This window comes from Primulina eburnea, chromosome 7, assembly GCF_022965805.1.
Source record: "Primulina eburnea isolate SZY01 chromosome 7, ASM2296580v1, whole genome shotgun sequence".
NCBI lineage: Eukaryota > Viridiplantae > Streptophyta > Magnoliopsida > Lamiales > Gesneriaceae > Primulina > Primulina eburnea.
The window spans coordinates 5,670,615-5,686,995 of record NC_133107.1 but is presented as its reverse complement, the minus strand read 5'-3'; the positions used below and the strand labels follow the sequence as shown (position 1 = coordinate 5,686,995).

Here is a 16,381-nt window from a genome sequence, read left to right as displayed (position 1 = left end):
ATCAAAAATATTATTTTCAATCAATATATAACCAAATCGATCTGTCTAACAAATATTTGACAAGCTACCAACTCTTTTACGATATTATTTTTTATGCTGAGAGTATTACTTTTTATTGTGAATATGAGTAGGGTCGACCCGTCTCACAGATTATGATCCGTGAGATGGTCTCACATGACTACACGAGACCAACTCTTCTTTTTAAGAACCTTTATTTATTATCACAAGTCTCTCCATCAATTCACACATTTTATTTATATTTTTCATTATATTTATTTATATTATCATGTATTATACATGATCTTAATTAATATATTTAATATTTGTAATTTAATTAATATTTTAAATTTTATCACATTATTTTTGTAAATATAATAATTCGGTAAAAATAAACTAGAAAACTAGTATGTAACAGCTAGTTCGGATAACTTGAAAATGGATTTAATGAAAATTAAATTTTATGATTTGAAAAAAATAACATTAGATAAGATGGTGAGATTAGAAACAACATACAAAAACTAGAAAATAAAATATAAATCTATGTAAAACCTAATTCCTTTTTAACCGTTTCACAAACAAAGAGATGTACACGAAATTGTTCTTCTGTTGTTCTCAATTTATATCTCATAAGGAGGTCATACTCAGGTCGAAAGGTTTCAGATTTCTTGTTTTCATTAGTAGTATTCAATTAGATCAAGTTATTATTAGGATCAAGATCTTACATTATATTGTGACAATATAAAACTCTCTATCAAGCTCAAATGAATATGAAAGTTGCATCTACTTGGGTATCATTGGATTGAGTGACTAGACACAAGAGTTCTGAGAGGTACCTTGTTACCGGTGCAATCTTGTATCGCCTTACGGAGACCAATTTTATCTTTCGTTGATATCGTCTCCACAAAAAACCAGTCTTACTCATTAAAATCTGATATCTTTATTATTTTATGGCTCTTGCAACCAACTAAATCATACAAGATTGTCACTAACTTGACGCAATTTAATACGATTTTTTAAGAGATCGCTTACTAGATTTATATACATTGCAAATTTAATATGAAGTTATTTAAAATGTTTCAAATATATATATATATATATATATATATATATATATATATATATATATATATATATATATATATATATATATATATATATATATAAGAAAAAATCTTGCAATGAGTAGTTGGTCAAAATATGTCGAACGAACTATATCACACGTAGACAAATTCAATTACTTTCCGAAAATCAAGCAATTAATATATACCACCAACTAAATGCATTGATATATATCAAACAATATCTCAATAATGGATTACGAGACATTATACAAGAGGTTCAAGAGGAGTAAAATCAATGCTCGGTGGGTATCCAATGGGTTCGGTTCGATTCGAGTCAGCTGAAAATGAGTCCACGAGAGTCAAGACGAAGACTTTCTATCGTCAGATCGTTGACAGTTTGTTCTATTTTCTCTGACGTCGAGAATCAGAAAAGTAATCTTTTTTCTTTCAGTCGAGCAGCTCCACCAATAGAATAGGTCAGTCGAGGACTTGACCAGGTACTCGGCCAGTAGATCCGCTGTAGCTTGTACTTTCATCGCCTATCGAGAAGTGCACCTAATGTATATTTATTTGAATTTTAGCACATATCAAATATATAACCATCACGATCAGATGTATATCGAACATTCAAATACCGTAAGTTTCTTAATTTTTGTACATCGAATAAGAAAATTTTATTTGAAAAAAATGAAATTCAGTAAATTTGGATAGGAGGGAGGGCACCTAATATAATATATACAAATCATAGTAACATTAAAGTATACGAACCGACCTAATTGGAACCACATAATTTACTCTGTCAACAGTAAAAATTGATAAATCCTAATCTTTCTACCGCCCCTCCATTTTACTGCCCTCATTTCATGAATGAAATAAATAAAAATATACATAAATTGATTACTGAGAAGGACTTTGTCATTCTGAAATCTGACCAACATTTTTTTGCCCGCCCCCCTCATTGATTGAAGGAGGACGAAACATGAAGCAAGTGTTTCTTGTCAAGTATATTTTATCTGAATAACATAATTTATAAGTTATTTTGTTAGTTCGAGAAATATCAAACGTATAAGGAATAGAATGATAACTGTGATTTCGTAAATAATATGATTTACAAGTTATTACATTGTTTCGAGAGTTTATTAAAGATATCGTGAGAGCGATTTTCATATAATAATAATAATAAGAAAAAAAAGCCAAATCTGAGGGAAGGAAAAGGGGAGGAGGGAAGGGAAAGGCAAAATCTATGAATTCAAGAACGTAGTTGGTTCGTGTAAGGAAATCGATAAAGCAATGGCTGGTGCCCACCCAAAAACTAATAATATATTTTATTTTATTAAAAAAATTAGTTCCATGTCTTCTTTTTAATTTAACCCACAAATATAGAATTCATTGGTGAGAGAAATCTTGACATGAATCAGATAAGCGAAATCTAATTCATTTTCTCTTTGCGTTTGGTGGTGTTCGTCTTCTTTTTGGTGTGTATATATGTTGTGTTGAAGTTTTATTTTTGTTTCTTCAATTCTTCTGGTTCAACTTGGATTTGGGACATGCGGCGGGGGAGAGTTGCGGCGAGGCAGGCGGCGGCGGCGGTTCAAGGTGACGGATCTGGAGGATCTACGGAGATCAGATTCCGGGGTGTCAGAAAGAGACCGTGGGGGAGATTTGCTGCGGAGATCAGAGACCCTTGGAAGAAGACCCGGGTTTGGCTCGGCACCTTTGACTCGGCTGAGGACGCAGCTCGAGCGTACGATGCCGCCGCCCGCTCTCTTCGGGGGCCCAAAGCCAGGACTAACTTTCCCTCACCTCCCGACGGCGCTTTGTTCCCGGTTTTCAATGCTAAAAACTCGACTCATCATCGGATGAGCAGTAACCCCAACGATCCGTTTACGGATTCTCGGTTTTATCCCCAGGACCACCAGATAATAGCCCAGCAGAGGCCAATGTCCAGCAGCATGAGCAGCACCGTGGAATCTTTTAGTGGGCCTCGACAACTACAGCCGCCGCAGCTCATACAGCAGCACAGGAGGCAACCTCGGTTTCCGCCAGCTGTTCCCGATGATTGTCACAGCGACTGTGATTCCTCCTCCTCCGTGGTTGATGATGCTGATTGTGACATCGCTTCCTCCTCTTGTAAAAAGCCCCTTCCTTTTGATCTTAACATGCCTCCTCCGCTGGACTCCGCCACTGACATGGACGAGCTCGCTTACACCGCCCTCCGGCTCTAAGAGGGTCTCAGAAGATGATGATTGGGAAAAAAGTACCCATTTGGTTAAAATTACTCAGTTTGTTTCTTCTTTTATATTTATTTGCTGAAAAACATAATGAGAAAAAGGGGAGGAGAGTGCTCATAGACAAGGCTGAAGACTGTTGTGGGCTAAAAACTAATACATATCTTGAGAATGTCTGTTGTCTGAAGAGGATTTACGTGTTTCATATTTATAAACTTCGATGTCATCGATAATAGCAGATATTGTGATGGATATCCTGAATATGTTCTGTATTGTTTGAGACCTTTTAATCTTGTTTAAATTTGTAATATTTGTATGATTTTCTGACCATACCCTGATCTGTTCTCTTGTTTATTGTTTCAGGTTCTGAATTTCTTGGTTTGTGATTTGATTTGCTGAATTGCCCATATTTTGATGTAAATATAGAAACTTTATCGAAGCCGACTCTATTGAGTAACTATGATGATATGAATTGTGAATTCTGCCAACTTTGTTGATCAAGTCGTGTGTTTTTTTCTAAATCGTGTACTTGTCTAGTTTACTTTAAACCCCTTATTCTACTGGTTCAGATTATTTTCTCCCCTATTTGCATCATTTACGCCCTTGACGGATTGGCGTTGCTTTGGTTTCATGTTTAAGGGTTGTTTTTATTCACTAAGATGCCCTTTTAAGGTTTTAAAGGACTATATTTTGAGTTTTAAGATTCTAAATCTCCCTCAGTCATTCCTCATTAGGTCGGTAACGCGACATTCTTTATTTGAACAACCACATGCGTGCATTCTTCATGTCTGCTGATGATTTACATCACTATGTTAAGGTAGTGCAAACGGTAAGTCATCGAAACTTGGATAGATCCGCCATGAAACTGTGATACATTGAGCTACTGCAGTGAGCCTGTTTGAGTTTTTGTAACTTGATAGTCAATTGAGTGTCAAGTCATTTAGATTTTTAAATCTATAGGTATTTCTAATTTTTGTGCACACACATTTTCATTGCATGAAGATAGTCAATTGAGTGTCTAGTTCTATTGTTTTCTTTGTTATTCTTGCTACTTGTATACTAATGGTAGAAATAGAACACGCACATATATGTATACATGCATGCATGCACCTAATGGGGATTGGTTTTAGAATGTGATTGATGAGAGTGGGTATACATACATACATACATACATACATACATATTACATACATGCACCTGATGGGGATCGAAGTAGGATGTGAATAAGGAATGTAGATGATAATCGTGGAGTGGATGCATTTAGCTTTGAATTTCTCTCATTTTGAACAAAGAGTATCTTTTCTTTCCATACATGTTTGTTTATCATATCCGGTAATTGTTGGTGTTGCTGATTTTGATCCTGTTTGTTCGGGAAGCTGCTGAATAAGGTCGCCAATATGGAAATTTCTGCACTATTTCATGTGTTATGGATAGATCCGGGTTGGAGATTAGATGTCGAGAAAGTCCAAAAATTACATAATATTTTATCGTTTTTTATGTTTATATATTTTTTTGTGAAAAATATCGTTTTTATGTCAAAAATATTATTTTTAAAGATAATTGTGAAATTTTTTGTTATTTTTTTCATGATAATTATGGATCGGACTATCCTACTACCGATTGTTTAAAAAACATCAAATTTTTCTTTGTTATGGGCCAAACAACATTTCTTTTGCAGATGCAGAATGCTCGGCCTTGGGCCCATAAAACAAGTGAAATAAATTGTTCAAAAGGGCACCAAATTAATATCCGAAGTTTCGTAGATACTAACGCAGTGATGTTTTGATTTTTGTAAAAAAAAAAAAAAAAAATTATTTCTATGTATTGTCTGAATGATAAACAGATTTTATTATTTCAAATTTTAATTTTATTATCAACCGATCATTTTAATTTTTCCATTTGACTAAATGTAATTGTACAATGGAGAATATTGTAATCCTAATAAGTCAAAACAAATAAATATTTCACGTGAGATTTCATAGAACGGAGTCGAACTCAAAATATGCTTGATACAAAACTAATATATTTAATTGTATATTATGTTTGGTAAAGGAAATCAAGGTATTTTAGTTATTATAAAAATAGTAATGTTATATATACAATCGAATTTGTACAACACAAAAAATTAATGTGATCTCACGGATCGTATTTTGTGAAATGATCTTTTATTTAAGTCATATATGAAAAAATATTAATTTTTATGCTAAGAATATTATTTTTTATTGTTAATATCGATAAGTAAGATAATTAGTATAGAAGTTTAGATAATATGTACCATTCATAAAAATTTTAATGCAATCAAATTATCATTTGAAGGCAAAGAAACATAAACTAAATTTGAAATAAAAAAATCAAAATGTTTAAATATTTCTTCTTAATTGATAGTTTAATTTATTTTGTACTATTTATTTTTTTGGGATTATATTAAAATTTAAATTTCGTTCAAACTCTCCTTGAACTCGAGTTCGATTTGACATTTGAATAATCGCTACTCTTGCTTTTTTTTTAAAAAAATATAATTTATAGACAACAAAAACTATCTTACAACGATTGATTAATTAATTAATTGTTAACGTCGTAGACGTGTCGCCACAATATTATTATTTCTATATATGGACACACACTTGGCACCATGTTACTAGAATGTTTAATTAACAAATATAAATGTAATAAAATTTCTCCCAAAAATAAAATAAAAATAAATTGATTTGGTATAAATCACAAGGAACACACCAAAATGTGTTGACCAATTGAATACTTTATCTTACGCATTCCTGTGATTACAACTGTTTGGCCGTTCGCTTTTATGGATCCCAGCCGCCAAACACCACACCTTGCGACACCTCTTCACACTTTTACATTTCTCTTTATTTATTTAAAAATGTAAAATTTGTTCTAGGATTTCTTCCCTATTCGAGATTATCGGTCTCGAACATTGGAACACTTTATAAATATGTTTTAATCTTTTGAATCGAACGTTGTCAGTTGTCTCATATCGATTGGATAGAATACCTGATAGTTGAATATATGGTTTTAGACAATCTTCCTCCTTTGAACTAACTTTTGGAGGTAAGTTAAGTTTAAGTTCCAATCTTAACATTGTATCAGAGCTCAAGTTCCACCGTTACGTGTTGGACTGCCAATAGTTGGGTAATCCGTTCTGCCCATAATTGGGTCATTTGTAAACTTCACGCTCCAGATGTTCATTCCTAGGCGTGATGAGGTCTGTTAGTTGTCACACATCGGTTGGATAAAATACATGAGAGTTGTATATATGGTCTTAGACAATTCTCTCCCTTGATCTAACTTTTGGGGTTGAGTTAGGTTCAAGTTTCAATCTTAACAAACATCGAGCTAAAGTTTTATGTTATTCTAGTTTTGGATTGAATTCGAAATCTAATAAATCTGAATCATTCTTTCACATGTGAATCGATTCGATTCATTTACATCTGATCTAACTCGTTTAGTCGGATTTGTTAGCTTGGTTCAAAACATCTTATTCGCAAGCCAATTGTACAAAACTACCGTTCATTTGCAAAACAACAGTAGTGACGAAAATAATATAAAATAAAATAAAAATATTTTGTCGCGAATAATCTATTCACTAATCGAACATGGTATGAAACTTAGTTTAATATATGTAATAGCGTGAACTCCTCAAACTCCTCCTTAAAGTGCTTCTTATTTCACATGCTCGCCGGGGTAATGTGTTGTCCTGTTTACTGATTCATGGTACTAGTTTTAAATGTCTTTTTGAAAAAAATAATAATAATAAAATTAAAAGACGTGTTAAATTCACTTCATTTTAGTTTGGCTTGAGGCTGAATTTATTTTAAATTCAACAAAAAAAAAAACTTAACTTTGTATTCAGTCCATATTTTAAATTAAAAGATTTGTTAAAAAAATATGTTTTTACACTCCTTGAGCTCACATATATTTCACGTATGAAAATCGGTCAAAAAAATTGATGATATGATGCTGATATATAATATATGAGTATCGATTATTTTATAACTGATACAAAAGATAATATTTCGAGTATAAAATTAGAATATATTTATTAATATCAGCATTTATTATACGTATTTGAGTGCTCAAAAATGACATATTAGTATCAGATCTGAAATAATTCGGTACCATATTTTCAATGTTTTGTACCAAATTTTATCCGAAAAAATTATATCATGAACACCAATATTTAATATATATGCTGAAGTAATTATATATTAGTATTAAAGTAATGAGTCCCTTAAATTATGCATTTCAATCTTATGGAAACCTTTTCAGAAGTGACGGACGGATCAATTTCCTTGGTGCTAAAGGTATGGCTCCCTTAAATTATGCACGGAAAATGATATGTTTTCGGGACAATATTTAGTCAATCCTAACCAGTCACATGTCCCATATTGTGCCCATTCAACTCATATATGGAACTCACTATTATTTTGTATGTGTGATTGGTAAACTTTATATTAATTCAATAATCAGGTAAATTAAACTTAGAAAACCATATGTTATAAATTTGTCTGGATGCAAAAGATAAATCGAAATCATGACAATTGAACTAAAGATGAAATTCGAATATTCTAAAAATATCAAATATATTTATACAATGACAACAACAAAAACTTTTATCTTACTAACACGTAGCAAATCCAAAAGATCAATCACAATTAATTAATCGTCGAGTGGAGATTGTTTACTCTAGATAGGGCATTAATTTCTCCAGGGATGTAGGCCTTGCACATCCCAAAATTTGGAAATCAATTGCAACTTCCAATTTAAATGATTTGACTCAATTTTCAAACTAATTGGATGGACGTAGTTATGGTTTACAACCAGATCTATCTTTATTTTGAGTATCAATTGTGGGGATTAATATTAATTGAATCCCATTTAGCCGATTTTTATTTGACAAAAACTTGTGTGAGACGATCTCGCGGGTCGTATTTTGTGAGACAGATCTCTTATTTGGGTCATCCAAGAAAAAAATTACTTTTTATGCTAAGAGTATTACTTTTTGTTTTGAATATCGGTATATTTGACTTCTTATAAAGATTTTTGAGACCGTCTCACGATATGTCAAGAGACATACTCTTTTTATTTTCAATAAGTGAGACGATATCATACATCTATATTCTAAATCGAGTCAACCTGATTTTTACTTAAAGTGAAAAGTAATCTTTTTCACGAATTGAGTTAGATGAAAAATCGCTCTATAAAATTGATCTGCGATATCATTTTATAAGAGTTTTTGTGTTTTATTGTTTGGTTAAATACAATGTAAGTAAAAAATTTGAAATTAAATATATATGAAAAGCGAAGAAAATTCCCGATAAAGCAGGCAGCGCTCGTATTAATAAGCAAAGAATCGGATTCAATTGATATCCCATCCCCACACTTGACACTCTCCCATTGGCTTCTCGCCAACTAACCCAAGCAAGCACTCCAAGTTCGAACCATCACAGGAATCTTGGATTTCGTAGGAGTTTGTCTGACTTCCCCATTTAGATTATTATAGCCCTTCAATCGAACCAAGAAACAGATTTCGATCACACCCGAGAAACGCCGAACAAAAAGGGGTCGAATAAAATGGAGGAAGGAAGAGCGGCATTGATCGATGGTAATAAGAACAGGGCCTTCGTGCGATGCACGTCGCACGCGCAAGACGAGCTTGTAGGCTTCAGGACCTGGCTGAGATGGCTCTGCGTCGACCATTCCAACCCGTGGACCGCGTGCCTCTCGTGGCTCGTCTTCTTGGTGTTCGCCATCCTGGTTCCCGTCCTCTCGCATTTCGTCCTGGCCTGCAGCGATTGCGACAGCCGCCACAGCAGGCCGTACGACGCCGTGGCGCAGCTATCCCTCACTGGCGTCGCTTCCCTCTCGTACCTTTGTTTGACGAGGTTCGTGAGCAAGTATGGGCTCAGGAGATTTCTGTTCTTCGATAAGCTATGCGACGAGAGCGAGACGGTTAGGCGGGGTTATACCCAACAGTTTAATGTAAGTCGATCGAATCATTTCCCAGATTCTTCATTTTTTGTGGTTTTTTGTATGTTAGGGAGAAGAGATCGCGATTCATATTTATTGTCTTTAATGTTCGACTGGATTACCCGTGGTGATTCATTTTATCGTTAAGTTGTCATAACAAAGATTTTGCATGAACTATGTTCCTTGGATCTCAAAGCATTTGTTTCCTAATTTCGTACAATCATCTCTTCATGTGCAGAGATCATTGAAGCTCTTATTTTTCTTTGTGCTTCCCTGTTTTGCTGCGGAGAGCGTATATAAGATATGGTGGTTCAGTTCAGGTGGAACACGTATTCCATTCTTGGGCCATGTCATTGTGAGCAACACTGTTGCATGTATCCTTGAATTGTGCTCATGGTTTTACCGAACCGTAGTGTTTTTCCTCATCTGTATTCTCTTCCGTTTGATCTGCTACCTGCAAATTCTCCGTCTCCAAGATTTTGCTGAGGTCTTCCAGTCAGATTCGGATGTTGAATCAGTTCTGAGAGAACACCTCAGAATTAGAAGATATTTAAGGATCATAAGCCATCGTTACCGGGTGTTCATACTGTGGGCATTGATATTTATCACCGCCAGTCAATTCGCCTCTCTTCTCATTACTTTGCGGCCTGGTGCAGCCGTCAACATTTTCAAATCTGGAGAACTAGCAGTATGAATCGCCATCTGTTCAACTATTTTTGAGTATAAAGCTTGAATCATCAAGTGTTTTTCCTTCAATTGCTTTTATTGAACTTTTGCATTTGTACACAGCTTTGCTCGGTTAGCCTTCTGGCAGGGCTCATGATTTTATTACGAAGTGCAACCAGAATCACCCATAAGGCGCAATCTGTGACGTGCCTTGCTTCAAAGTGGCATGTGTGTGCTACCATTGACTCATTTGAGACCGCTGAAAACGAGACTCCAGTTGCTCGGGATGCTGATGAACAAATATTCACAGCAAGTTCCGAAGGATCATCTGATTTTGATGACGTCGGTGATGAAGAAGATGAACTGGACAACACTAAATTCATTCCATCATATGCGTACAGCACAATCTCGTTTCAGAAAAGACAAGCTCTTGGTAAGTTTTGCCATCCTTGGATCCCTTCTTGCGTCTTCTTTGCTCAAAAATACTTTCTAGTTTTGATATAAATATGGCGCTGAAAATGTGACATGAAGATAACAATTGATTTTTCCCACACAGTAACATACTTCGAGAACAATGGAGCTGGAATTACAGTATACGGGTTCATGTTGGATAGAACTTCGCTTCACACCATATTCGGGATAGAGTTATCCTTGGTACTCTGGCTGCTTGGAAAAACCGTCGGCATTTCTTGAAAGATTGTGCGTTGAACATTAACTCAGAGATTGGTTGACGATCAGTTTGTTCGTGAAATCTACTGCCTGGTTGTGATCCCAGAGGGGGAAGGCATGTCATTGTACAATACAGAAATAACATAGGTAAAGGAATGATTGAGTAGAAGATTGAAATTAACTCAGGGGGCGATTGGTTTTTTTATTCTTTCAACTTGTGTTTTCCTTCTCATTTGCTGTAATCTTACTTATTTGAAGAGTGATCAAGAATGTAATATGCGTGGTGTTGGATCAGGGATGCCTTTTTCAGTTCTTTGCTTTGTCTTTCTTGAGTGTTTTTTTTTTATCGTCATTCTGAATTTCCTAATTGTTGTTTATACTTTTAATCCTCATAAAATAAAGGCACGTTTGCATTTAATGGTGTGTTTGAGTTGATGTAATACGTGAGCGATTGACGGGAGTTCAATTCTACTTATCATCATCTTGTTTGATTTATTTGATTAACGTGTTTTGCAAATTATTATTTAGCCTGAATATTTATGCAACATACATCGATTTAGACAGGAGTAGGTCTCTTGTGAGAGTCTTTATCTGTGATATTCACGATAAAAAAGTAATACTCTTAGTATAAAAAGTAATATTTTTTCATGGGTGATCTAAATAAGAGATCCGTCTCACAAAATACGATTCGTGAGATCGTTTCACTACAAATTTTTATATTTAGACGGTGATTACAACATTCGGATTCTATTGTCATACAAAAATAAAAGACAAGTTTCAATGTTTAACGGGATTTACCATTTGTGTGATGTACAAATGTGATGTGAGGTAATCAATAAAATATATTCGAACTTCAATGAAAATACACACCGTCGTGTGAAAACGACCGTGTGAAAACGACATCGTTTGGGCAGACGGAGACAGCAAAATTGCCGCGTTGCAACTTGCGAGTATCCAAACAAAAGGGCAAGATTTGTACATGCCCCGTTGGCCTCCTGGAGTGATGCAAATATGATTTGAAAGAGAACCCCGGAGCCTCTCATTTTCGAGGGTTTTGAGCATTGATTCGCATTCTAGTATGGAGATCGATTCTGCTCCGATTACACGGTGTTCCAAGGAGCATCAAAATATATACCAACAATGGTTTTCTTTCGCTGATTCAGGTACCGATTTCGATTTTGAATTCGATATTTCCAGCTCATTTCGGATGAAATGAGAGACATTTTTATGTTGTGATCAGATGGAGATGGGCGTCTAACGGGAGGCGATGCTACCAAGTTCTTTTCCATGTCCAATTTGTCTCGTCAAGATCTTAAGCTGGTTGTGTTCGATTCCCTCCCCCCTTTTGTCGTTTTATTGCTATTATTATTATGTTCTGATTCTTGTTTTACAATTATTATAATGTGCCAATAGATTAATCTGCTTTTTCCTCATCTAATTTCACTCTGCCTTTTTTTTTCTTGAAATAAATTGTGTTCTGAGGATAACTTAAGAAAATATTGGTTTTTTCCTGGAAGATAGTCTAACGTTGTGATTGGGAACTCGACGCACCCAAATTAGAATGATTAGTTTATCACTTACTAATATTTGTCCAATTGTTGTTCTTGAGAAGTGGATTGAACTGGTTTCATTTACTTTTATGATTTTTATGATTAGGTGTGGGCGATTGCTGATTCAAAAAGGCAAGGCTTTCTTGGATTTAAAGAATTTATTACAGCCATGCAGGTTCTGATTTTTTTCTTGCCTGTTACTCGGCAATTGTGGTGAATCAAATGGTGTTCACTCTCTTTATTTTTGAATTTGCAGTTAGTCTCGTTGGCACAAGCTGGGCATACTCTCTCCAGTGATATTTTACACGCTGAAGGCAAGCCCCAATAAATAAGTTGTTTTTTTCTTTTTGAGTGGTGATTTAGTAATGACTTTAATTTCTATAACATTTCTTGTTGTTTATGCCTTTTAAGAGATTGTAACAAGCTAATAACCTGCAGTTGACTTTGATAACTTGCATCCTCCAGCCATGGTGGGTCTGGATGAAGCCATCACTGTAAGTTAGCAACAATTTTTCTCTATTTACTTGTGGTTTCAACTTTCAGTAGCATATATATACGATTGGAGAACATGCTTATTTTTTATGCAGACAACGAAGCGTCCTCGTAAAAGTGAACCTGAACAGAATGGTAAGAAGATGATTGATATATTAATTGTTGAAGATAAGTTAGGTAGTTATACTTTTGAGACTAAGCTTGCAACTATTCAGGTATTCCTGCAGTGCTGTCTTCACCATCAGCTAATTGGTTTTCGTCTTCAAAATCTGCAAAGAAGGTAACTCCAAATTTTGTGTTGCACCCAAAACCTTCTGTTTAGTTTGTCAGTTTCCGCAAATTATTTTTCATCATGTTGTAATCCTTCTATGCAATCCATCCATCCTTTTGTTTGTCAATTCTTGTTACCTTCCTGATATTTCAATAATTAAGCATCTGGATGAGATTTTTTCCACATTACAGCTCCTACTATTACTATGTTGTGTTTCGCTTTTTTGACTATTGCTTGGGAAGGGGGAATAAGGTGTTTATATCCCAAGCGTTATACTTGTTATTTATGTTCAGTATTTTCTTTAAATGTCTAAAAGTCTGAACTAATTCAAGTTATGGGCTATGAGTTAAAGATAATTGAGTCGTGGTATAAAATCTAAAGTAGTTGACATTTTGGTATTGCAAGATATATGTTTTTCCTTTTTTTGAGCAAGCAAGATATATGTTTTATTTCTTCTATTATTAATATATTTCTTTTGGTTGTTGATTATTGCTTCCCTCCTGGTGGTGTTAGGTATCTTTGAGTGCTGTCACTTCAATAATTGATGGCTTGAAGAAGCTCTATGTTCAGAAGCTGAAGCCCCTGGAAGTCACTTATCAGTTTAATGATTTTGTTTCTCCCTTACTGGTAAAATATGCCACCTTACATTTCCAGTTGTGTGAAAAGAAATGGCTTCTATATCCAATTAATTTCTTTTTGGACGATGGTGATTAATGATTATTTAGCTCGTGACAAAAGGGTATTTGCGATCGACTGATACTGACTCTTCTGATGTTGTGTTGTATGTTGGAAGACAAATAGTGACTTTGATGCTAAACCGATGGTGATGCTTCTGGGCCAGTACTCAACAGGGAAAACAACATTTATAAAACATTTGCTTAGAACTAGCTATCCAGGTAATTTAACAACTCCCTGGTATGTAATTCATCTCAATTTTTTAATTCATCTCAATTTTTAATTACTCGAAATTGCTTTCATTTATTTTATTTCTTTTCACAGGAGCTCACATTGGGCCTGAGCCCACAACTGACAGATTTGTTGTTGTCATGGTAAGTTTTTACTTTGTCTTCTTTGCACAGATAGATGTTTAATGTGTTCTATCTGACATTTGTTGGCACTCACTCATTACGTATTATTCACTTGGCTCACTGGTTTGTATTTGCCAGCTTAACTTGATGCTCCAAATTTTGTTGTCTTTGCATGGTTATTTTAGTTCATAGTTATTATTGTTCCTCGTTTGGAACATTGTTGCTTAGTAGAACCTGGGTGTTTTAGTGTTTATTAGCACCACTATTCACATATAGAACGGACCTGATGAGAGAAGTATTCCGGGCAACACAGTTGCTGTTCAAGCTGATATGCCGTTCAGCGGACTGACAACTTTTGGAACAGCATTTTTGTCGAAGTTTGAGTGTTCACAAATGCCTCATCCTGTGAGTTACAAACTTCACTGCAAAAATTTTCCAAATAAAGGAGAAAAGTGTATGTGCCTTTTGTTTAATTATTTGTTTGAATGTTAAAAGCTTCTGGAGCACATTACATTTGTGGACACTCCAGGAGTTTTATCAGGAGAAAAGCAACGGACTCAGAGAAGCTACGACTTTACTGGTGTAACATCTTGGTTTGCTGCAAAGTGCGATCTAATCTTGCTTTTGTTCGATCCTCACAAACTTGATATAAGCGATGAATTTAAAAGAGTAATTGGATCTTTAAGAGGTCATGATGACAAAATACGCGTGGTTTTGAACAAGGCTGACCAAATTGATACTCAGCAAGTATGAATTTGCGAAGAATTTTTTATGATAGCAATTTTTCATTTGTCATTCAATTGATGTAATAAATAATTTGCACTCCACAATGACTTGATTCTCCTTGCCCTCTACTTGCAGCTTATGCGGGTATATGGAGCTTTGATGTGGTCCCTTGGGAAAGTTCTGAATACTCCTGAGGTTATGCGCGTTTATATTGGGTGAGTTCTCTTGCTTTTGTATTTATGTACTGATTTATAATACCTGAAATGTATTTGGGCTCATGTAGTATAATGCAATAATCTTTTTTTCGCATGTGATTAAAAATCTCGACCTGTGAAGGATTTGGGAGAGAAGGGGCTAACATTTGCTCCATGGTGGAGGTAGAAGTTCTGCGTAGAGGGGAAAATTAAAATTTTAAAATTTGGATGGGGCTATGTGGTGGGTCGCTTTTATTTTTAAAATCCCCTGATTTTTCGGCGTAGCTCATTGTCTTCATGTCTTTCTAGTTCATTCAATGACAAGCCTATAAACGAGGCTGCTGCTGGTCCAATTGGCAAAGTTCTTTTCGAAAAAGAACAGGAGGACCTTCTCACTGACTTAAAAGACATACCAAAGAAGGCTTGTGATCGACGTGTGAGTCTAATACCATCTTCTGAAGTCAAGTTTTTTTTTATGTGTCATTTTGTTGCATTCCGTATGGATACATGGTTCAAGATATGCAGATGTTTTTTTTTAAATTTTGTGCAGATAAACGAATTTGTAAAACGCGCTAGGGCTGCTAAGATACATGCTTACATTATCAGTCATCTGAGAAAAGAAATGCCTGCGATGATGGGCAAAGCCAAGACACAACAGAGACTCATTGATAATCTGTCTGATGAATTTGCTAAGGTTCATATTCTTTCCTCTCTCTGCATGTTATATTCAACGAGCACGAATATTGACTTATTGTCCTCCTGTGGAAAATTTCAGCTCCAAAGAGAACATCATCTCCCACCCGGGGATTTCCCTAATGTCGAACACTTTAGAGAGGTTGTGAGCGGCTATAGTCTAGACAAGTTCGAGAAGTTGAAACCGAAAATGATACAATCTGTGGATGAGATGCTTGGATATGATATCCCCGATCTTTTGAAGAACTTTCGCAACCCTTATGATTAGAGAAGTGACTATTTTGCGGTGCGATGAATGGTGGAGTATTATATGTATATACTTATCAGTGTGTACATTGTCATCTGTATTTTATGTTGAACCAAATTTTGTTGTTTGAGACGACTTGGAAGTTGAAGAAGTCCAGAAATTAATATATTGTACTTTTTTCGCCACAAGATCTTTTAAATTATGAATTCGACATCAGAAGTTGGCAACACTTCTACGTCTTTGAAATTTGTGTTGCTGTAATATTTCCGAATTATTTACATTCTTTATCTTATATATTGGTGTTATTTAAGAGATTCGTTTTTATCCTGTTTTGTTTTTTTCCTTGTTTACTAAAAATAATACAAAAAAAGAGAGCAAAAGATGCAATTTAAAATCACCTTATTTTGGAGACAAAAGAACATAATCTAGTAGGAATATTTTTGACTTGCAAGTCAGACCTGAAGTTTAATACGAGGTGAACAGCCAAGTTATGCGAGAGTCAGGGATGAATAATCCAGAAGTTGCAAGTGCCAATTGAGTTCCGCCCGTAGCAAGCACTTCGTCTGCC

The 16,381-nt window shown here is 34.9% G+C and overlaps 3 protein-coding genes across 3 annotated transcripts; all 3 read left to right on the top strand.

Annotated features, from left to right (window-relative positions):
• The first annotated feature begins 2,269 nt into the window (after nucleotides 1-2,269).
• Nucleotides 2,270-3,627, top strand: LOC140836921 (ethylene-responsive transcription factor 3-like). Its single transcript, XM_073202797.1, has one exon. It carries the CDS (start codon nucleotides 2,609-2,611, stop codon nucleotides 3,284-3,286), a length of 678 nt encoding a protein of 225 aa, XP_073058898.1. The 5' UTR covers nucleotides 2,270-2,608; the 3' UTR covers nucleotides 3,287-3,627.
• A 5,038-nt stretch (nucleotides 3,628-8,665) lies between these two features.
• LOC140836920 (uncharacterized) lies at nucleotides 8,666-10,925 on the top strand. The gene is made up of 4 exons (XM_073202796.1): nucleotides 8,666-9,289; nucleotides 9,516-9,965; nucleotides 10,067-10,376; nucleotides 10,500-10,925. Exons 1-4 carry the CDS (start codon nucleotides 8,882-8,884, stop codon nucleotides 10,634-10,636), a joined length of 1,305 nt encoding a protein of 434 aa, XP_073058897.1. The 5' UTR covers nucleotides 8,666-8,881; the 3' UTR covers nucleotides 10,637-10,925.
• A 563-nt stretch (nucleotides 10,926-11,488) lies between these two features.
• On the top strand, nucleotides 11,489-16,001 carry LOC140836919 (EH domain-containing protein 1-like). The gene is made up of 16 exons (XM_073202795.1): nucleotides 11,489-11,775; nucleotides 11,853-11,932; nucleotides 12,269-12,337; nucleotides 12,419-12,476; nucleotides 12,601-12,656; nucleotides 12,750-12,789; nucleotides 12,870-12,934; nucleotides 13,439-13,552; nucleotides 13,719-13,821; nucleotides 13,925-13,974; nucleotides 14,230-14,358; nucleotides 14,449-14,700; nucleotides 14,815-14,894; nucleotides 15,183-15,309; nucleotides 15,424-15,567; nucleotides 15,649-16,001. Exons 1-16 carry the CDS (start codon nucleotides 11,691-11,693, stop codon nucleotides 15,832-15,834), a joined length of 1,638 nt encoding a protein of 545 aa, XP_073058896.1. The 5' UTR covers nucleotides 11,489-11,690; the 3' UTR covers nucleotides 15,835-16,001.
• The last annotated feature ends 380 nt before the right edge of the window (nucleotides 16,002-16,381 follow it).